General features: G+C 36.1%; 2 protein-coding genes and 1 pseudogene across 4 annotated transcripts; 2 read left to right on the forward strand and 1 right to left on the reverse strand.

Moving 5' to 3' along the window:
- Positions 1-1,330: 1,330 nt before the first annotated feature.
- Positions 1,331-4,725, reverse strand: LOC121783441. 2 transcript variants are annotated; one of them, XM_042181510.1, is made up of 2 exons: positions 4,504-4,725; positions 1,331-4,411 (listed from the first exon to the last, which is right to left on the reverse strand). In XM_042181510.1, the coding sequence occupies exon 2, from the start codon at positions 4,146-4,148 to the stop codon at positions 1,455-1,457; it is 2,694 nt and encodes an 897-aa protein (XP_042037444.1). In that variant the 5' UTR covers positions 4,149-4,411; positions 4,504-4,725; the 3' UTR covers positions 1,331-1,454. The 2 variants fall into 2 exon arrangements, with proteins under 2 accessions (XP_042037444.1, XP_042037445.1); XM_042181511.1 differs by having other exon boundaries at positions 4,531-4,578.
- A 4,906-nt stretch (positions 4,726-9,631) lies between these two features.
- LOC121784343 lies at positions 9,632-10,393 on the forward strand (annotated as a pseudogene).
- Positions 10,394-10,609: 216 nt separating this feature from the next.
- LOC121783496 lies at positions 10,610-12,431 on the forward strand. 2 transcript variants are annotated; one of them, XM_042181586.1, is made up of 5 exons: positions 10,610-10,673; positions 10,857-11,001; positions 11,408-11,539; positions 12,075-12,166; positions 12,270-12,431. In XM_042181586.1, the coding sequence occupies exons 1-4, from the start codon at positions 10,656-10,658 to the stop codon at positions 12,137-12,139; spliced, it is 360 nt and encodes a 119-aa protein (XP_042037520.1). In that variant the 5' UTR covers positions 10,610-10,655; the 3' UTR covers positions 12,140-12,166; positions 12,270-12,431. The 2 variants fall into 2 exon arrangements, 1 of the variants encoding a protein (XP_042037520.1); XR_006046581.1 differs by having other exon boundaries at positions 11,408-12,166.
- Positions 12,432-23,650: the final 11,219 nt, after the last annotated feature.

Below are 23,650 nucleotides of genomic sequence, written 5' to 3' on the forward strand. Positions count from 1 at the left end.
AATTTTCTGATCGGAACCAAACCGCAAGGGTGCTTCGCGGTTACGGTTCCGAACCGGCGGTTTTTTTATGATTTTTCATGTTTCGATCCGCCCGTTTTTTGCGGTTCCAGTTCGATTTTACGATTTTTCAGGGATTTTTCACAGTTTCGGTTCAGAAAATTTTGAACCTGACCGAACCATGGTTCTAAAATCGAAGGTTTCGGTTCGGGTAAATTCTCACGATTCCGGTTCGAAACCGTACCCACCGATTACGATTTCACGGTTAACCGCCAGAACTATAAACTTTTGGCACCTCTTTACTTAATGAATTGTTCCTTATTATGTGAGCATCACTCAATGTTTTGATACCCAAAAAATATCTGTTCAATAGAATAGCCTCCTGGTATTTGTTTAGATAAGAGCATCTCCAATCATTGCACTAAACTTAAACTCATTTCAGTATAAATGTCATACTAAATAGCGATTTTACCCCACCATCTACTAAATTCAAACTAAAAAGAATATTCCTCACTCACTTACTTTTAATATTTTTCAATCGTACCTAGATATTTTATCTAAATTACGCACCAACACATGACACTTTGTTAGTAACTTAAATTAAATTAAATAGTAACTATATATAAAATCTATTTTATATTAAATAAAAAATTACTTAATTATAGAATTTCCATATGTATCGTAATGTTTAAATATTGGACCCTTGTTAGTTATAATAGCATATTTAGTAGTTTATTTTGTTAGTCTATTGTAATCCTTATTTAAACATGTATATATCTTAACTAATCAATAAAAAACGTGTAGTATGTTTAGGCATAATATTAGTTTAACTAATCAATAAAAATGTGTAATATATACTTAATATGGGTAAGCCCACTAATTAACTTTGATAAAATTAAATTAGATTAGTATTTCATATCTTCTTCTTCTTCATCGTAGCTTTACTACTTATATAAGTTTTTCTGTATCCTTTTATTTTTATTTCTCTTTCTTCCTTTTTTTCTGTTTTGATTAATATAAAATGATTTGAACTTGAATATAATAATCAAAATCTGAAAAGTATTTTGAGATTGTTTTAATATAAATCTAAAAATAGGTATATTAAGTGATTATGAATGTTTTATGATTTTATAGTTGATTTCCAAATCATTTCGTACGATATTCTTATGTATAGGCATTGTTGATTAATGGGTATGTATATAATCACACACGATTCATTCACTTGGCCTACTATTTAGCTTTTATTTAAAACACCTTGTCCTTTATATTCAATTCATTATGTTTCAGTTAACCAATAAATTAGATGTTCAATTCCAAACAATACATTGTGAAAACAGTGATGAACAACAAAAAAGTGTGATCCAAAAAATCTGTAAAATTTTGACCTAACAAACTAAGAAACAGAAGCAAGAAACATTACATTGTGAGCAAAACTGAGCTAGCTACCAAAACAGTGTTCATATCTTGCTCCTCATCCTCACTAACTTGGCCAACGTCTCTTGCGCCGCCAGCGTCTGCGCGTGGTTGTGTCCGAGCATCACCGTCCTGATACTAATGCACGTCCGGCATAGCTCCTCCCCGCTGTCAAAGTGGCCGCCTCTCAGCAGCAGCCTCGCCCTCGTCTCCATCAGCGTGGCCTTGAGAAGCGTCACCTCCTGCCACACGTACTCGTCCACTCTCTGATTCGACTGCAGTGCCTTCTTCCAGCACAGCGAGCCATGGCACCAGTCTTGGATCTGCGACACGAACGACTTCTCCACCTCCTCCAGCACGTTCGTGCACACCTTGAGGAGCTCTATGGCCGAGTTGCACCTTGAGAACGTCGAGAAAGCCCCTATCGCTAGAGGGAGAGCCGTCCTCTTGATGAACAGGACCATGTCGATCGCCTTGAGCTGCACTAAAGGGGGCTCGGATTTGAACCCAAAGACGAGGAAGGCTGACGCCCAGAGGTGGTCGGATGTAGCCAATGGATTTCCGAGCTTCCTCACTCCTTGAACCGTGGCATTAGCTGCACCTAAGCCGTATTTCCATCTAGCAAACATCCGTGTGATGGCGTGGAACTGAATCCAGCAGCCAGGCTGGCGGTTCACCTTCCACGCCAACCCGAGCCGGACTAATAGAAGGGCAGACTCCTCCTCCCCCTTCCACGTCTGGCTTGACACACAACCCGAGCAGCAGCACAAGGCGAGCTTGAGACACTCTGTCCATTTCCTCAATGTGTTCGTTTTACACGCTGCGTTGTTGGCAGCTGCAGTTAGCAGATTCACCGGGACAGGCGATGGGGCGAACCACGCCCCGACCTGAAGCATCCTCGAAGCGAGGAGGTTTCGATTCCCCTTCGACTGCTGCAAAACAGCAGCACAGAATGACAAGACCTTCATCAAGAAAGGGCTAGTTCTACAAAACTGCTGCTCCTCATTACTCAATCCAGAGCCCCCATTGACCTCATCGTGCTCGACCTCGTTCATCGCCTCAAACAGATTCGACGGAAGGATCCCAAGCTCGGAAACCAGACACCCCACGACCCACAGCCCGAAACTCGACCTCCCAAGCCTCTCAGCAAACTTGTCAAGAAACTCAGCCTCTCCGGCCAAGAACTCCCTCCTCCGCCTCCCTCTCACAAGGGACATCACATCTGGAAGGGGCAGCGTCTTCAGCTGCACCGTGTCGAAGCTCATCACCCTAGGCAGCCGCGTGGTGATGATGACGTGAGTCCCACCCGTGTTCCTCGGGATCAAGTCATGGAGATCCTTCCCCTCCCACCATTCCTTCTCTGTTTCAAGATTATCAATGATCAGCAAATAAGGCAAGTCTCTAAACAGCTCCCTCTTCACCCTCTTAAAAGCCTCCATCTCTTGTTCGTCGAAACTCCGGATCCTCCCCCTCTCCTTCTCCTCATCCGCGCTCACATCCAGTCCCATATTCACCGATATGTTGAGTATATTCTGCCTGAAATACCGCGCCTCCCCTCCGAACCACAGCACCATTTTATACCTCTGCGAGTAACGATAAGCAAACTCCAAAGCCACCTCCGTTTTCCCCACTCCCGGAGGCCCGGTTATACACACGACGCTACCCCCCTTCGACTTCCTATGCTTGGTGGCTCTCTTAACTGTCGGTTCGACCTCAACCCACGCCTCCAAATTCGGCTCCTGACACCTCCCAACATCCATACTAATGAACTTGTTACTAACTTTGCTTTCACATTCTTGCTCCAAGCAACCAAACAAGGCACTCTCAATCTCCAAAACCTCCCTCTCTCTCCCAACAAAGAACTTATTCCTCTGAAAAGGCAACTCCTCACACACATCAATTTCCCTCTCTACAACACTCTTCCTCCCAAGCTTCCCTCTCAAAATCCCAACCGCCCTCGAAACGCAGCTCCTCCAACTCCCCTCATTCGTCTCGAGTCTGAACTCATTGCATCGCATCAGGCCATCCAACGCCTCCTTACACTCCTTGTTGCCGTCGGCGTGGGGGCTGAAGAGGCTCGCGACCTCTTTAGCGTCCGTGTCGAAGAAGAGAGGGATCAGATTCTTCTTCTGCGCGAAGAATCTGATCTCCTCCAAGCTGAGGTGGTTCAGCAGAGTGTAATCGGTTACAAGGATTACTCCGAATGTGACAGAGCAGATCACCCTATCAGCAATCTCGTGGCTCTGATTATCCGCATACACAGCTCTGTCCGCCGTGAAGGCGGCAATCCCCTGCAACTCCAGCTCCGACTTCAGCCACTTGCAGAACCTCAGCAAATTCGGGCTCTTCCCGTGGAAGCCGATGTAGACATCGCAGCTCCGGAGCTTCGAATTGGCTCCCGCCGGAGAAGCGAAGGAAATGCGGGGGATTGGGAAGGAGAATGAAATCCGCGGCGGCGCGGATTCCGGCAGGCAGGAGACGAGCTTGAGCTTCTCCGGCGGTGGGGTGTAGGAGGTGGTGGGGAGGTCATCGGATTGGGAGCCGATGTAGGAGAGGGTGTCGGTGGTGGCGTCGTCGGCGGAGTTCAGTCGCGGGGAGATGTAAGGGGACTGGAGCGCGGAGACGAATGCGGACGAGAGAGGGGAAACCGGCGCCGAGCTGTACGGAGATGAGTTTAACGGGGTTGAAGCGATCTTGATGGTGAGATCGACGGTGGAGATTTGCGCGGCAGCATCCATGTTGCGTTAATGAATGCGGAGGCCCCTCCCCCCAATGTTTTGGTTTTTGTTTTTTTCTTTTTTTAGAAGAGTGAGAGCTGAGGAAGCAGGGGAAGAGGAAGTAACCATACCATTTTTTTCAGCAAGCTTGAATTGAATGGGGTGATTGTGACAGGAGCAGAGGATGAATGCAACAGTAAATAAGACTTTTTTGAAATCAACATGTGATTTCAGGAATCATCATCTTCTTCTTCTGAATTGCCAGACTTTCTCAGCTTTTGACACTGTTCAAGATCACAGAAAAATTAGTGTAGAGATTTTCTTGTATGAATGATTGGATGAACTATTTTAGCCAAAAAAAAATGCATTGCTTTACATTGAAAGCTCAAGGAAAGGGAGAGACCCATTGTGGAAAGAAACCCATCTTTCTAACTCTCTCTCTCTGAACAAGCTGTGCATATGGGAGAATCTAAAGTGTGGGTTGGATCTGTGGATTTGAACATAAAATAAGGCAATAAATGCTTTAAAAGGAGCTGCAGAGTGTGTAAATAGAGCAGTATTGAATATTGGATATTACAAGGGCTCCTATTTTAATAGATTTTCGTTGGGCTTAGTATTCCACTTTTTGTTTTTAGTGTTGTAGGATTGCTAATATTACTAAATTCCACTAATTAAAAACAGCAGGTAATTTTTATCTGTTTTTAATCACAGAAGCCAAAGATTGGTCAGACTTGTTTATCTGCGTCTCGATTTGTAGATACTATGTGAAAACTGAAGTGGTATTTTTCTTTCTTTTTCTTTCCCTCCAAAAATTGGGAGTTTGTTTTGTGTGTCTGTGTCTGTGTCTGTGTCATCCGACACAAAATTGCTGTGGAAATTGGACCAAGACCGGTCCAACACCCCTACCACTGCCAGTAATTGGTGGCCATCTTCAAACATAAATTAAATTCTTTCTAGGTTTTGGCAGAATTCAATACCAATATAAACAGAATCTAGTCCTGCTACTCACACAATTGCTAAGTTGAACGATTTCTGATCCAATTATTTGCACTGAAAATTTTCACAAATGGTTATACACTATGGTTCTGAGAATTTTTGTGTACAATAAATGTATATCAATTTGAATAGCTGGTTAGTGTACTCAAAGCAAGCATACACGTGCTCAATCAACAGAGCTCAGTCTATAGGGTATATAGGATTTTCTATTTGAATGCAATAAATAAGGAGTAAAATTATTCAGAGTTTTAAAATCGGACTTCAACATATATTAAGATTATCGTAATTGATCTTAACGGTTGGATTATTATTAATTTACAATATATAACACTAATGTGTTGTTCATTGTATAGAGGAAAATGTGTTTGTCAATTTTACTTCAGTTTTTGCAAATATTAAGAGAAAAAAAAATCGGCTCAAACCAATCCGAAATCAAATCGAAATAGAGACCGGGGCTTCATCTCTTCATCATTTTTTCCATCACAATGAGACACATTTTCTTTTCACAAAAACAAATAGTAATCCATAATTAGATTTTTAAATTAACCCCCCTCGATTAAACAATCATTTTTATGATTTTGAAAATCTATATTGTTGATAAGTGATTAATTAGTTTAATATATTAATGGGGCATAGCACAGTGCAGTTCCTCTCCGGGCAACCTGGCTGCATGTGCCTCCAAGACCTTGCACCTCTTTTTAATAAATCTCTTTCCAATTTCTTAATTTAACAACATTATTTCACCTCCTTTAAACTACTGCCATTTTATAATAAATAAATAAACAACTGCAATCATGTGTCATATGATCACCCCCCCTAAAAATTCTTCTTTCAATGAACCTGCACAGCTGTATATTATTAAATGTCTCTAAATATTATTTTTACATTTATTCTTTTACATTAATATGGGAAATATAATAATTTATTAATAGGGCACTGCATATAAATAGCCTATCGAGGTAATCAAATCATCATACATTAAATAATTACTATATAGGTTAATTATTTATGCACTCTGTCGAGCTAACTATAAAGAACTAGCTTATACTGTACTAATATTTCCTTAGCAAAGAGAATACTGTTCAATTTTTGTGCAAGCCATTAGCTGGACGCAAAATTAATTGAGATTTGCAACAGTTTTCCGAAGCAAATAATGGTTGATGCTCTATTATTTGCTAATTTAAACCTGTAGACTCATTATTTTCCGGCTAAGTGGATTAGTTCAATTATTTAGCTGCATTCAAAATCCATAAATAATTACTACTAACCATCAAAATTTGATTTGAAATCGGTAAGTTCCACCCAACTTATATTATTGCTTAAAGTTTTTTATTTTTATTATTATTATTATTATTGTTATTATTCTATGAGACTAATGGACCAATCTAGCTCATTTCATATAATATAATATACATATAATATAATTTGATCAAAATATAAAATTAAAAGGAATAAGAACGGAATGGAATGGCTATTTTACTTTAGCTCGCCACGACTGTAGGTTCGAACGGTGGTTGTTTTTATAAAAAATAAGAATAGAAAGGAATGGGTTTTCCCATAATAGAGAAATTAATGATTATCCATATGGAAAATGAAATGGGGATTCTTAAGGGAAAAAATTCCAAATAAATGAATGAAATGAAGCTAGAATAACTTTTAAAAAATTCAATGTAGATATAGGAGCGTCCAAATAAATGAATGAAATGAAGATAAGAATGACTTAGAATTCAATGTAGATATAAGAGCATCCACCATATATCATATTTTTGGTGCAATTTATTTTTAAGAAGTGACATATTTTCATAGACCATATATCAAATTTGCAATTCACTCTTTGGATATACCTAAATTTACTATTTGAATATTTCAATTTTCTAGAATTGATCGTATAAGATCATCTTCAAGAGAATAATGTATATAGAAAATAGTAGTAACAAATTTAAAAAGGAAAAAGTAAATTATTTTTTAATTTAAAAAAAATTGTACAAGATATAATATTTTCTTAAATACCTTCCTTCTTAGATAATGATTTTTCGTGAAAAAAAAATAAATATGGTAGTTATAATATCTTACTTCTCCATTGATGGAAATGGAGAGGTAAAAATAATTTTTTTAAATGAGAAAATGTATAATACTTTCTCAAATAACTTTCTCCTTAGAGAATGATTTTTTATAAAAAAATTAAATATAATAATTATAAGACTTTACCTTTTAAATGTTAATATTATCAAACTACAATAAAATAACAACAAGGATGAAATGTCGATTCTCATAACAGACGAAAGAATGACTATTCATATAAAAATTAGAATGTTGACTTTTAAAAAAGAATATTCTAAGTAAAGGAATAAAATAGATAGAAATGACTTATCTCCATTTCGTCATATTAAAAATGGCCTAAAAGATTTCACTATAATTATATGTGGCAGAACAGATTCTCTGCAGTGTTGATAAACACAACACAAATTGTTGTGCATGAAACGTAAGTAATTACTCTTTATTAATATTAAACTCTTGAATTTGCAACAGTCTCTTCATTTTCTTTTTCTATTTGCTATATCAGTATATGATTTTGTAGTTTTTGGTATTAATTTTATTTCTGCATTTTTAGAGTACAAACAATAATTTAAAATAATACTAGTAAAACTTATGCTCTCAATTTGAAAGTATAAACGACTGACGAGTTTAATTGGTTTTACTTGGTGGTTGGAGAATATTGTAATAGCACTTGAATACGTTCTACTTCCTCCATCCCATTACATACCACATATTTTTTTGGATAAAAATTATAGTACTCTTTCCTTCTCTTAAATTTTGTCACATTTTTCCATTTTTATCTGTCCCACAAAATTTGTCATATTTTACTTTTTACCATATTTAATAGTGAGTCTTATATTCCACTAACTTATTCCAACTCATATTTTATTATAAAATTAATATATAAAAGTATGACCTACTCTCCACTAACTTTTTCAACTCACTTTTCATTATATTTCTTAAAACCCGTGTCCGGTCAAAGTGTGACAAATTTAAGGGACAAAGGGAGTAGTGTTTATTGGCTAAATCAAATGAGAATAAAGTATGAGCCAGAAAAAAAAATAGAGAGAAAAAGTAAGAGGAAATGTCTCACTTATAGGACTACTAAAAAGGGAATACGCCCCATCCACCAATAAACTTTCCATTTTGCTATTTTCATTCGTTCATAAATAAACTTTCATTTTGCTTTTTACTGTTTTGGTAATGGACCCCACATTCTACTAACTTTATCTCACTCACATTTTATTATAAAACTAACTAAGAGTAAATGTCAATTTGGTCCTAAATATATGACCAAAATACGAATTTGGCCCAAAACATTCTTTTTTAAAAACGCATCCATAACAAATGAAAATGTCGCTGAAGTAGTCCTTTTTTTGAAGGTTCCGTAAAAAACTAACGGTCAACGCTAATTGCACAGTGACATGACCGTTAGTTTTTTTACAGCACCGTCAAACAAAGGACCACTCCGACATGAATTTCATTTGTTATGGACCTATTTTTCACAAAGTGAATATTTTAGACTAAATTCATATTTTGATCATATGTTTATGAACAAAATTGACCTTTACTCTAAAATTAATATGATTCACCTTCCACTAGCTATTTCAACCAACTTTCAACTATAATTTTTAAAACCCGCCTGCTCAAAACTCGCCTTGTATTGGTTGATGGATGGAGTAGATTTTTAGAACTGGACTATTACTAGAAACTGTATTATGTGATTTTAAATGGGCCTTAGTTTCATTTTCTTGAGCCCATAACATTGGACCCGCATGAATACCAATCGGCGCAAACTAATTGGAAATCACCCGCCATATCCATTTGTAACTGTTCAAAATTAGAAATAAAGGTCAATTTTGATCCTAAATATATAACTAAAATATAAATTTGGTGCAAAACAGTTATTTTTTGAAAAATCGGCTCATACTAAATGAAAATGTCGACGAAGTAGTCCTTCTTTTTATAGTTCCGTAAAAAAACTAACGATCAATGCTAATTTTATAATGGCATTTGTTATGGATCTGTTTTTGTGAAAGTGAATGTTTATGACCAAATTCGTCCTTCAAAAAACTAACGATCAATGCTAATTTTATAGTGGCATTTGTTATGGATCTGTTTTTATGAAAGTGAATGTTTAGGACCAAATTCGTAGCACATGTTTATGACAAAAAATGACCTTTATTCACGACATTTTGAAGAAATAATTCCTAGACTAAAGTCTCAAAATGGTCCTTAACATATTGCGTTTTTTTTTATTTTGGTCCAAAACATTATCTTTTGAATTATTCGGTCCCTCACATTTGAAATCAGATCACATTTGGTCCATTTTGGACGGTTCCGTCAAATTTTTTACGGTTTTAATTATCGGGTCACAAATCCATCACTAATCCGTCACTAACCGGGAGAAACTGATCCGTCACTGATACGTGAACCGGCGGGAGTGGTGGAGGAGGATCGAAGCTCTCGCGATGAGGCAGATCGAGATCATCGCTGAGCTATGCGAGGACGATTGCAAACTGATCTGCAAGCTGGCGGCGGTGCACGCGCTGAAGAGGTGCTTAAACGACGACGTCGAGTCGAAGAATTTTGAAAATAAGACGGTTTACTCGACGCATCAGGTTCTGGAGTCGTGGATCCGAGTCGCGAGGGAGCTAATTGCGAGGATCGGAGAGGAAATCGATTCGTGGCGGTGTGAGAGAGAGGCGAGGTATTGCTGGTTGCTGGAGAAGTTGTGGTCGATTTTGAATCAAATCGAAGATCTGCATCTGCTGATGGATCCGGACGATTTCCTGCAGCTGAAAAATAAGCTCATGATCAAGCCGAGTTCCGATTCGGAGCTGTTATGCTTCAGATCGCGCGAGCTCGTCGAGATCACGAAATCGTCGAAGGATCTGAAGCACACGATGCCGGCGGTGTTGGAGGTGGAGGTGGATCCGACCGGCGGACCGAGGATTCAGAACGCGGCGATGGAGCTTTACCGGAGGAAGGAGGATTTCGCGAAAATTCACCTGATGCAGGCGATGCAGGCGGTGGAGGCAGCGGTGAAGAGGTTTTACTTCGGTTACAAGCCGTTGCTGGCGGTGGTGATGGGGAGCTTGGAAGCGTAGGGGAATGTTGAATCCGACGATCTGTTGAGCCTGATATTTATGGAGCCGACGTATTTTCCGAGCTTGGACGCGGTGAAGACGTTTCTCGGGGAGCGGTGGAGCCATGAGGCGGCGGGTTTGTGACGCATCAGTTTCTCCAGTTAGTGACGGATTTGTGACCCGGTAATTAAAACCGTAAAAAATTTAACGGAACCGTCCAAAATGGACCAAATGTGATCCGATTTCAAATGTGAGGGACCGAATAATTCAAAAGATAATGCTTTGGACCAAATTAAAAAAAAACGCAATATGTTAAGGACCATTTTGAAACTTTATTCTAATTCCTATCATCTAAGCCTTTTCTAGGGTTCATACCCCGATTTTAATCTTCCTCGAATTCTCCCCAATGGAGCCTTGTTCCCAGGTACGATTGATCAGTTAATTTCGATTTATAGTTAAATTTCATTTCCAGTCCCCCTGCCTACAAATTCAATCGAATCCTGAAACAATTGATCCTACTGAATTCAAGTGGGAAGTTCCACGTTCTGCGATTCCTGTTCCTGTGCAGAATCTGATTCGTCGTAACTCCAATTTTGTGTTTCTGCAGTGTCCTTGTATCTATGGAGAAAATGGAGACGGAGTTCAAGGTTATGGTAGAGAAGAAACAGACGAACGTGCTTCCTCTTCATATCCGGATCTTCTAATTGAGTCTATCAATGTGCTGAAAACTGCTCAGGAAGCACTAGAAAATGGTTAGCCATGTTTTCTTTCCTCTTTGCTTCCTACATTTTACGATTTTTCATCACTATTTAGCTCATACTAGTAGTTTGGGGTTTCACAAAAACGATCATTGAATAGGTTTTGACATTTTAGCTTTGGAATTATTTGACAACAAATTCTTTAGTTTTATTACTTGCTTTTGAAATTACAGTGGATTGCTCGAAGATATTCTGCAATGCTGATCTATCTTATAAGACTGGATTGGAAATTTGGAACAATTGTTATCATTCGAACAAGAAGTTGAAACTATTATCTCTAGCTTTTCCACCTCACTATTTAATTGCTGTCAAGCTATGTAAAATGTTTACAGTATATACTTTGGACTTCTGATTGATTTACAAGATTGATTGGTATTTTGTTTACTGTGCATATGTTTAGAAGTGCTAAAGTTCAAGGAAATCAGCCAACCTACTTCTGTGAAATTTATTATTTTGGACGCGAATCCTGAGTTTACGGATGCTGGAGCCGAATTTCGTGAAACAAGCTTCGTGCAGTTGCCAATTAGTGAAGGTATACCTGATTCTCCTTGGACATTACTCTCCAAGTTGATGGAAATCGAAAACAGAGATGAACAACGAGAACTTGAGAATCTGTTTGTGCAAAGGATTGAAGCAGAAGTTGAGTATATCCTAATATAAAAAATGGTTCAGAACCGTAGGGTTGGAACATTTGCAGAGCAGTGCGAAATGTTATACAAGTCCGGAGATAAAACCACGACATTTAAGAAAGATTCTTGGAAGAGGGTAAAATGTGAATTCATTACTAGTGCTGATGAAACACTGAAGCTACAGAAGAGGGTGTGTGTGCACACTTCGTATTTTTCTTTGCAGTTATTCTTGTTGCTTGTGATTTTGGGAGTCCTTATCTTCCAATTTTCACCAAATTACATTGAGTTCATTCCCGCATGATTTTGAGGCGAGCTCACCTTTTTGGGGAGCTCATTTGCAGATAAATGTCAAGTAGCAGTTCTTGATTTTTTTCGGATTGTTCAATAGCTGATCCGCTGCATTCATTTGCAATGCTATACATGCTATCTTAAATGAAGGTGATTCACTGGTGATGAGAAACCTCAGCTCTTCAAAAAAGAAGTTGGAGCATATTATCATGTAGTGGTGATGCCATGGCCTTAGAGAATTGGTTAGTGTTCCTATCTATTCTCCTTCGAAGTGCTCTTCTCAATTCTCTCTTGGTAAATACCGCACTTGGGCCTTTTGGGTGATATTTGTCTATTGAAATGCAGAGATGGAAGGGAAGACAAGTTTGAACCTCAAATGCCCATTGAAGCACCAACTTAGAAAGTAATCTCAAACATTGTCAACATAATTTTTCCTCCATTGCCTGTGGAGGCTGGGGTAGTGAAATAATCAACTTTAACCATGCAGTCGCTCTAATTGTTGCATCATTTTTGTGTCAATTTCAAATAAGTAGATAATATTTATTTTGAATGGTGCTTATGTATATGTTTTAACCATGCCAACTTAACCTGACCAGAACCGACCCTGCTAATATTCGGTGAAATTTGACAGATGTGGCACGCCGCTAAATCTGCATGTACTCGCCAAATTTTGCAACCCATGCTGTTCCCAAAAACGAAACGATGAGTAGGGATGCCAATGTAGCCCGTAACTCGTGGGCTGGCCCGAATAGCCCGCCAAATTTATAGGGTTAGGGTTGGAAATTTCTAGTCCGATAAAATCAAAACTCGATTAGCCCGCACCCGATTAATCCGCAACCCATTAGGGCCAGACCCGAAAACCCTATAAAATTTCTATTATTCTATTTTTTTACCCCTAATTCGACATTTTATTGATTAATATTAACTAAAAAAATAACTTTCAATTTTATATTAAATATACAAATTATGCATTGAATTTTTATTAATATAATAATTGATAAATAAATTAAAAACTTCAAATTCACAAAAAAAATTTAATTCTAAAACATGCATTAAAATTCTACGAAATATCTCAAATATTAGTATTTGATCATGTTTATGATTGAATTTAAGCATATATCTCAAATATATCATAATTAAATGTTTTACATTGTATGAATATTTGTAATTTTAATCATTATTTATTGGATTGATCGCATGTTAATATTATCGGTAGCAACCAGATTAACCCGCTGGGCTAGCCCAAAACCCGAGCTTTTAGGGTTATGGCTGAGCTTTTATAACCCGAAAAAAATCACAACCCGATTAGCCCGCACCCGATTGACCCGCAACCCGAGTAGGGTTGGCCCGAAACCCGACGGGCCGGCCCGATTGACATCCCTAACGATGGGTATTAAATAATTTCCTAAACGGTGAGACATTTTCAAGTAAATAGCCCAAACGATAAAGAAAAAATCAAACATTTACCCTTAACATAATTATATTAAAAAAATATTGGTCAAAGCTATGCCAATATTCACTTAGATCTACATGAATCCACATAACCTATAGATTCATATTAATATTTTGGGCTTATTTGGTTGATTATGCTCCTAATTCTATAAAGACATAATTAAGGCTCTTTCTAGTAAAAAAGAAAACATATGTTAGGCCGTTTTCTACTTTGCCCCTTGTATGTTTACATTCATGCTTAGCCTACGAAAATATTTTAGGTCAATGGCTATGTTTGGGCTCTAACAGGCTGACGTTGATTAAATCATATAGGATAGTTTCTAATTAATCCTGCAATTTTTAAAAATTGTCACTATCATAATTTTGAAAAAATTTCAATTATTCTATTAATTTGGATTTCGGAGAAAGTGCGTATAGCATGAAAGCCGAAATTAACCTCTATATATATGATAATATAGTACTAATTTATAACATTAACTTGGAAAATTATTCATGATCTTAATTTTAATTGAGTTTCTCAAATTTGTTTAATTTAGTTCTACATCAAAATTTTGACCCATAGAACATGATTCTCACTATTCCTTTTCGTTCTTTCAATTTAATTCGATAAATATGTTTTAGCGGCGGGTAATTAGATATGTGATGCCAAAATATTGAAGATGATAAATACAATAATACAGAAATTTTAATATATTTAAAAAGTAAATTAACATTGTGGTCATAAATTAAAAATACCAAAATTGAGGGTATAAAGTACTATAAACTATTAGCCTTATATATAATTCAAAAAATGCTTATTATAACCTCTACATGCAAATCATTTTTGTAACAGTTGGAAACCTTGATTGCATTTGGATAATTGGATTTGATAGAAAAATGTATTCACCGAACATCTCTGTTTCTCCAGTCGAATCCATGGTACAAGAATTAGGTAGAAGTCATCTCTTATTTACTGTGTTTTCTCACCCACAAAATAAAAAATTGAAATAAAAAAAGAGAAAAATAACACCACACCTATGTACATTACTTATATTTGTTCCCGACGGAAATCGTTACGAATTTTGGTGTCTGTTTCGGCTATGTCAAAAATAATGGAATCTAGGTGGGCTCAGTTTATCTCAAGCCAGCCAGTAGCCATAGGTGCATTGTCTACTCTGAAAGTTTTGAGGATTTGGTTTGGAATTATTCTTACTTTCTGTTAAACATGTAAGATATTTAATTCATGCTGATGTTGAAACATTTGTTTTATTGGAAAAGAATTAGACACATATCATGCTTCATATACCTTCTATAGTACTATTGTTTTTAGATTAATTACCTTCTATACTGAATAAATGGATGTCTTCAAATTCTTCCCACTTTTCTATAAAATTAATCAATGAGTTCAAAAGATAGTGTAGAGTAGAGAACCCAAGTTCCACACATAAGTTTAAATAAACAATGGTTCAATAAATGAAGAATGTTTATTCCAAGTGGATTACTATAGTATTATTGAGAACGCCACAAACCACCACCTTTTTAGCAAGAATTTAATGATTTCAGAGTTGTGCAATTCCTAAAATAATGATTACTGCTGCGGAATATCAAAAGTCTCTAGTATAAATTATGGTTGGCCACAAAATTCAAACTTATCCAAGTATTTATTTATCACACTGTTATATGACGTGAAGTTTCCATTGTTAAGACCCTAATAATTCACTTTTTTGGTGTAACACCTTACATAATATGGTCCGTTTGGTTATGTGGAGTTTGGCGTGGTGCAATCATTTTATGAAAATATTTTACTATATTTGCGCACAACATTGGCGTTTAATTCAGCAATCTATATTATATTACATGGAGGAATTGCTCCAAATTAAACTCAGACTCCACATTTGAAAAACCGAGAAAAAAGTGGTAAAAAATACATGGATAGTTGTTAGCAATTGAAACTAAAAAATATAACATATAACTGTCCCACATCAGTGCCAAGAGAAAACTGAAACTAGTATATAAGTCTCATTGGCCCCTCCTCCTATCACCAATTGGTTTTAGGATGGAACCCATGGATTTCTATCATGGTATTAGAGCGGGTCGCCGACTGTGTGTCATATTTAACTGACCCAGCAGTATATCTGGGCTTAAACCGAAAAAAATGACTGACCCAGCAGTATAACTGGGCTGAAAATTTGGGCCAAGTGGTCCCAACCGATCGAAAAAAATTTGACTGATTGTCCAATCGATTAGAAAAAAAAAGTCCAACCCCTCCAAGGTTCACCTTGAAGGGTTTGAGGGAGGGTGTTGGCAATTGAAACTAAAAAATATAACATATAATTGTCCCACATCGGTGCCAAGAGAAAACTAAAGTTCAACCCCTCCAAGGTTCACCTTGAAGGGTTTGAGGGAGGGTGTTGACAATTGAAACTAAAAAATATAACATATAACTGTCTCACATCGGTACCAAGAGAAAACTGAAACTAGGAGGGTGTTGGCAATTGAAACTAAAAAATATAACATATAACTGTCCCACATCGGTGCCAAGAGAAAACTGAAACTAGTATATAAGTCTCATGGGCCCCTCCTCCTATCACCAATTGGTTTTAGGATGGAACACATAGATTTCTATCAATAGTTATTGCACGCGGACCTGTTAATCAACACAGTGTCAACGGTTGACACCGTGTTGACATTGTGTTGGTATTATGTTGACATTGTATTGAAATTGTGTTGACATTAAAATCTTGAAATTTTACACTGTGTTGACATTGTGTTGACGTTGTGTTGAAAAGTTTTGAGTTTGTACAACATATGAGTTTGCATTTTATCACTACCCTATAACATGGTACTACTATTTAGATGGTTTGTTTCTAAATTGATCGATGGTGCGAATAACATACTAAATTTAGAAGGTTAGACTTAAAGATAGTATAATTTAATAAAATTCTAACTCAATTAGTTTTTATCAGATAAGCCCGTAACCTGTGTAAAATTGACCAAAAAACTAATATAGCCGGTGTGATTGACATCCCTAGCCAGTGCAACTATTGTCTACTGTTCCAGCTTGTGTGATAGTTCAACGATAATCCTGGTAAACAAATATCTATATAGTTCAACGATAATCATGTAAACACATGAGTTTTGAGTTTTTTTTCTAATTTTTCTTAAAATTATTTTTTTCTAAATTGAAGTTGATGTGTTCAGCAGAAGTGCCAGGTTGATAATATATGTGAAGTATTAAAACGAAGTCGTTTGAATAGAAAAAGATCATTTGTCTTTATGCATGAACTTTTGAGATTATCTTTAATTTTTCTTATTCTAGAATTTTTCTCAAACTTTTAAAATTTTCTGATTTTTCTCATAGCGATAGATTTTTTTATAAAATCATTCAATATCCAAGACTTTGTTTGAAATTTATGTATGATTATTAATTTATATTTTTTGAAATTTAGAGAGAATGGTTTTTTTTAGATCAACAATTCAAGAAAAATTTTAAACCACACAATTAATTATTTAAATAAAAAAATATATAATCAAAATAAAATTTGTCTCCGAGTTCTTACATAATCATGTTAAATTGCAAAAAAAAGCAATAATAATTATTGGTATATAAAAATGAAAATAATTATCATCACAATTAAATGCAATTTGATAGACAAATATTATAAATATCTCAATTCGTAATCTCTTAAAATTTGTTAATTCTCCAAGACTTTTGATATAGTTCTATATAACTTCAATTTTAATTAAAATTATTGTCTAAAAGTTAAACATTACAACTTAGAAAAGAATTAGATTAGAGTAATTCAGAAAATAATTTTATTTGATTGAAATTATTCACCGGGAAAAAAATCAGAAATCTCATAGTTTATGTATTAAATTCGAAAAAAAATGTTGAAGGAAAAATAAGAAAATGCTGAAAATTTGTGTATTTGTAGGCTAATGAAATGTCATGTTAATTATATACCACCTTTCGCCATGTAGGTATAGTAGATAATACATCTAATGACTAAAAATGATCTTAACATATGTTCTCATCATGTTATGTTATTTATCTTTTTTACCAAACTGCCCTCAAGTGTATTCCACATCATCTTTAATTTGATCGGAATTGTTTGAGGGAGAAAAATAAAAATCAAGATTAATGCATTTAGAGCATCCACAACCGTGCTCTTGCCAGCGGCACGGTTGTGGGCCCGGGCGGTACTATTCATGCCTGCTCTCTGGCAAGAGCACAACACCCACAACTGTGCTCTTCCGCAAGGACGAGCACAATTAATATAAAATTCAATTACACAAAAACATTTCCATAATATTAAAATTCATTTAAAACCCACAATAAATATTACAAATGACAAATAAAATTAAACATTGCATAATTAAAATCCTAAAAATTAAAAATTACATAATTAAAATCCTAAAAATTAAAAATTACATAATTAAAATCCTAAAAATTAAAAATGACACTACTCGTTGCCGAATTTCGCCCACATGTGGTTGATTAGGTCTTCTTGTAGTTGATTGTGGATTTGAGTATCGCGCATTGTGTGTCTTGTCTCGATCCTCTGGCCAACCGTCGTATGCGGTATAGTAACCCATGCGGTATATATTTCCGTTGATGGTGAAGTCGATCGCCGGTGCTACACCATTCATCACATCATTGAAGAGTGGTGACGAATATAGCACATTCAAGTCGTTGTTGGATCCAGCAACGCCGAAATATGCATGCCAAATCCATAGGCGGTAGTCGGCGACCGCCTCAAGGATAAGCGTTGGGCCGCCGCCTTTGTGAATGTGTTGATAGTTTGTATGAGAATTATGAATGAGAGATGAATGAGAGATGATTTGATGTGATAAATGGATGATGAATGTGTGTATTTATAGATGATTTTGGGGAAAAAAAAATAAAAAAAAATCAAAAAAATTCAGAAAAACGGGAAAAAACGGCCATATTTTTGGGATTTGGAAAATATTTTTTTTTATTTTTTAGCATTATTTATAATTAAATACCGATTTTTAAAAAAAAAATAAAAAAAAGTTTAAACACAACGGCTATGCCGTTGACGAATGGGAGCGCGCCACGTGTGCGTCCGCTGGCACGGACGTGCTCGATACATCGAGCAGCGCCGTGCCAGCGGCGCGGCTGCAGCGGCGGCGGTCCTGCGCCTTGCCAACGGCGCGGACGGCGGTGACGTCTTTCGCCACCGCTGCGGATGCTCTTAGATTCAAAAATAAATGTTTATGCGTTACTTTCTTTTTCACCACTTCATCGTTTATCACTAACCGAAGACGTCTTGTTTCCACTATGATATTTTTATGAATATAATAAATAATAGAAAAAAGAATTAGATAATTTAAATATATTAAGAAAATATTTTAAATTTTAAAACAAGCTTTAAAATCTATCTTAATGTGTTTAACTATATTAAGTCATTCAACAACTCAAAAATTATTAATCGGCATTCTTATGATATGATGTGTCTGATCATCGATCCTATTCATATTTTTGATCAATAAATTTTATACTTCGTACTAGAAAATTGTTACAACTTTTTTAAAGGGCTTAATTTTTGTAAATATTTTAAAGGCATATCACTAATCAAAGTAAAAATCGAGCCATACCAACTTACTAATCAGTAATCATATATAAATATGTAAAGGATCGAAGTAACTATTAACTCTGGAGACATCGGATTCCAATATCAGTGATTATTTTTACTTAAATATTACGAATACTGTTGGCAGTAGGATAAGAGTGCAATTAAACTAGGGTTGGTAATTTGGTATGGATATGATTTTGGAGTTGAAAGTGAAGTGCTCATTCTCGTTTTCTTTAATAGTTAATTACATATTTTTTTATTTTTTAACGTTATGTTTTGATTCTTATCTGTGGAAGCAATGGCATTTCATTATCATTACATCACCATCCCAATATATTCATCCCAATCAGCAATGCTTGCTTTAAAATCAATTCACCCATTATTTTTCATGGCTATAGTGTTCAACTGGACATTTTGAGATCACATTTGGTTGAACTTTAAAGATTATTCTATTTTGTGAAATCTTTCAATTATAATTTGTAGTATATATTTGGTTAAGACCAACAAGTTAACAATTTCATGAACAAAAAAAAAATGTATTACTGCCTCAATCCGCAAATAGGAGTCTCATTTCTTTTCGGCACGAGTTTTAAGAAATACTATTAAGAAAAGAGGGTGGAAGAGCGGAATATGAGTTCCACTTGTATATACTCTCTCTATCTGTAAAATGTTTTCCACTTTTACCATTTTGGTACGTCCGTGAAATATTGTTCACTTTTTTGTGTTCCATTTTTGGTAAATGGAACTCACTTTCCACTAACCCATTACACTCACATCTATTATAAAACTAATATATAAATGTGGAACTCACATTCCACTAACTTTTTCCTCTCACTTTTCTTAAAACCTGCGCCGAGTCAAATATGGACAATATTAGTTTTAAAGGATATGTAAATGAAATGAGTTAGTGGAATATGTGGCCTCTTTACCATTTATGAACCATGACTCCTATTCGGGGACGGAGGGAGTACATTAACAATGAAAATCAAATGTTAATGATTTTCGAGATGCCAATCGATGCATGAAATGTGAGTGATTTCGGGATGGAATGTCCATTGGACTGTAGGGTGTTATTCAATCTAAGATGGTATAATTGGTTTTTATTTCCTATTCATAGAGTAGTTTTCACTATGAAAGTTCTTTGATTCCATAAGTCAAATGCAATGCAAAAGACATAGGTTTATGATAGGGTGTAATACCAAGTCCTAACAAACTTGACTCACATTTGATGAAAGACTTAGACCTAACAAAATGTTCTTGGACATATATACATCACTTCCGGTTTAGAAAAGGCCATATTACAGAACGGGTTAACTTAAAAGCAGCCCATTCTTAAGAGCATCCACAACCGTACTCTTGCCAGCGGCACGGTTGTGAGCCCGGCCCCACTTTTTCTGCCTGCTCTCTGTCAAGAGCACAACACCCACAGCTGTGCTCTTCCGCAAGGACGAGCACAATTAATTTAAAATTCAGTTAAACAAAAACATTTCCATAATACTAAAATTCATTAAAAAATCACAATAAATAATACAAATTATAAATAAAATTAAAAAGACATAATTAAAATCCTAAAAATTAAAAATTCGTGCCAACCTCCGCATCTTCGGAGATTTCGAAGTACGCCTTGAACAATTTATCCATCTCCACCGGAGTGTACGGTGTCCGGACACCGCTACGAGTAGGAGCCGGCGGAGTTTGGGAGGGGGTCGTCGGCCTAGGCTCCAGTGTCCACCCGTATCGCCCTTGGGAGGCACCTTGGTCGTCGATAGGGTATGGCGGTAGCCACCCGGAACGACCGAATCTTGGGTTTGATGAGAGGCCGAATATTCCATTTCCGGATTAGGAAACGGTTGTCCACCAAACCTGTCACGACCACCCTTTAGGGTTAATAAAAGCGGGCGATCGTGATTAAAATGACTTAATGAACAGACATAGAAGACTAGGGTTTCAATAAAAGTCTGACCAAGAATTTAAGTTTAATAAATAAAAAGACTAAAGGTTTAGCATTTATTCAAAAGATAATAAGTTTTCAAACATCCCAACAAACAGTTTCATAGTTAAAAAAAATAGTAAAGAAAATATCACAGCGGAAGCATCCAAGAGAAGAGTGAAGTCATGTGTGAAGACACAACGACACTCGGAGTTTCAAAACAAACATAGTATATTATTAATTCTGCTCAACACCACCAACCGCTCGTCGCCGCTCAACCTGCACATAGGGAAAACACATGCAGGGCTAAGTACTATAAAAATACTCAGTGGCTCATGCCGAAAACATTTTAAATAAGAGTATATGTTATCATGCCATACGTAAGTAACCATCGGGGTTTGAGCTTTAGAAAGGCCGGAGGCACCCAAAATATTTTCCATTGTTCAAAATAGCAACTGCGCAGTCATTTTCCCATAGATGTCAACCATATCTGCCAATACATGACTTGGAATGTGGCCACAAACCAAGCCACTAGACCGGCCAGTCCGTACGCTAGCACATAGTCTACCATAGGTGTACACTAATCCACGTAGGGTTTGCGGCCCTACGAGGACCCGAATTCGATTTATATAACAGTAGCAAAAGCCACATCAGATAGACACGTTAAAACAAATCACGGCATGATAATCATAGAAATTTTCATCAATAAAGCATTTAGGACATCGTCCTTATTTAAAAGAGAGCCCACCTCGACCGTTTAGATTTCAAGTACTGCTTTCCCTTTGTTATCACGCTTCGCGCACGAGTTATCACTTTTAGATAATATATATTATCAATCAGTCACAAACATCGACTTAATATTATGCATGTCCCTAACGTTTCCCTTTTTCCCCATCTTTGAATAACACATCACGTCATCACATATATATATCATGTATATCACTTATAACAACATAGTTGTTTTTGTAAAGATAGAAATTTGGCAGCACTGCGCAACCATTTTATAAAAATTATTAAAAACACACCCGACTTCTGTTGGAGCTAAAATTTTACCACAATACAGTAGACTCATCAAATAACTTTCAGTTAAAATTCATGTCAAAATAACCTTTTTAGGTCGGTCAAATCGAAAACGTAACCTACTGGTCGAGAAAACATTTTCCAGCAGAATTGTGCAGTCAACTTCAAAAATTCACCAAACATTCATATTTTGTCCAAATGAGTTGAAAATTACACACAACACAGAAGATATCATGAAGTTTACTCAGAAAAAAGAATCAAATAAAAAGGAGTTCATTTGGTTGGTCAAAATCGTGTCGCAATCTACTATTCGAATCCACAGTTTTCAATGCTTAAAAATTCGAATTAAGGTTTCATCCTCATTCATTCAAACACAACTTTTTCATGGTTTTAACACACAAACATGCTTAAAAGAGTCCTCACAGTCATATTTTCATATAATCATACATCATTCACCAATGATTCATTAAATCTTCATACAATTTCATTCAAAACGCATACACACATACAAATACAAATTCCCACCCATTAAATCCTTAGATTTGAAATCCCTATGCATGAGGGAGTCAAAAGAATGTTTAGATTGAGAGGAATGAAGAATAGAGGTTTGATTGTACCTTTCTTGAACGAAACAATCGGTAGAAACGAATATAACTCTTGATTCTTCAACAAACTCTTGGCGAATCGAAAGGATCTTGAGTAGAGTAGAAGAACAAGTGTGGGAGGAATGGGGAAGAGAGAATGGGCGTGTGAGAGAGGGATTAGGCGTGTGAAATTGTGGGGGCTAGGGTTAGGGTTTGGTTTAATCTCTTATTTATAGAGATAGGAATAAAATATTCTACAATTAAATAAAGATTTGGGGAAGATATGAGGGAGTGGGAATTGGCGTGAATTTGGTGGAGAGATTTTGAAATCTTGGCTATTTAATTAGCCAATGATTTTATTTGGTATTTCACGGAGTAGAATAAATATTACGGAGCATAATAAAATAATAATTCTCTCAATAAAAAAAATAGGGAAGTGGCGTGAATTATGCTTCTTCCACAAGGAATAAATTTCAAATCTTTAATTGAACACGATAAGGCAAGATTTGCTAGGATATTTAAATTTATTCATGGGAGGGAATAAATAGGGGATCAATTAGTATAATGAATAATTCATCCTCTCCACAATTAGGAGATTTTCGAAATCTCCATGGGGCAAGCATGGGGGTCGACTTTCCTCATGAAGAAAATAAAGAATAATTAGCTTTGGATTTAATTTGGATAATTATCCCAAACAAATAATTAAATCCAATGAAAATAGAATCCCTCTCCAATAAATAGGAGTGGTCGAAAATTTCAAATAAAAGGGGCAAGGTAATTATTGATGATCCTATTTAATCTCACTCACCCTTAGAAAAAATAATTCACCACAATATATTTCACCCCGCATCAATTATTCAAACAGCCACGTCACAATTCAACACGATTGACTATTCCACCCACATCTCAACTCCAAAACAAAATTAGGTCACATAGAAATCAAGCAATTAATTCACTCATCATTTAATTTGCATACTTCACGGCATTAAAAGCATTACATGCAAAATTTCTTGGTTCGAAAATTAGGGTTCAGAAAGTGGGGCGTTACATCCTACCACTCTTAAAAGAAATTTCGTCCCGAAATTTGGTACCTTCATGGGAAGAGTTCTGGGTACAAATCCATCATCTTGTCCTCAAGCTCCCACGTGGCTTCTTCGTGCCCGT

This window comes from Salvia splendens, chromosome 21 (genome assembly GCF_004379255.2).
Source record: "Salvia splendens isolate huo1 chromosome 21, SspV2, whole genome shotgun sequence".
NCBI lineage: Eukaryota > Viridiplantae > Streptophyta > Magnoliopsida > Lamiales > Lamiaceae > Salvia > Salvia splendens.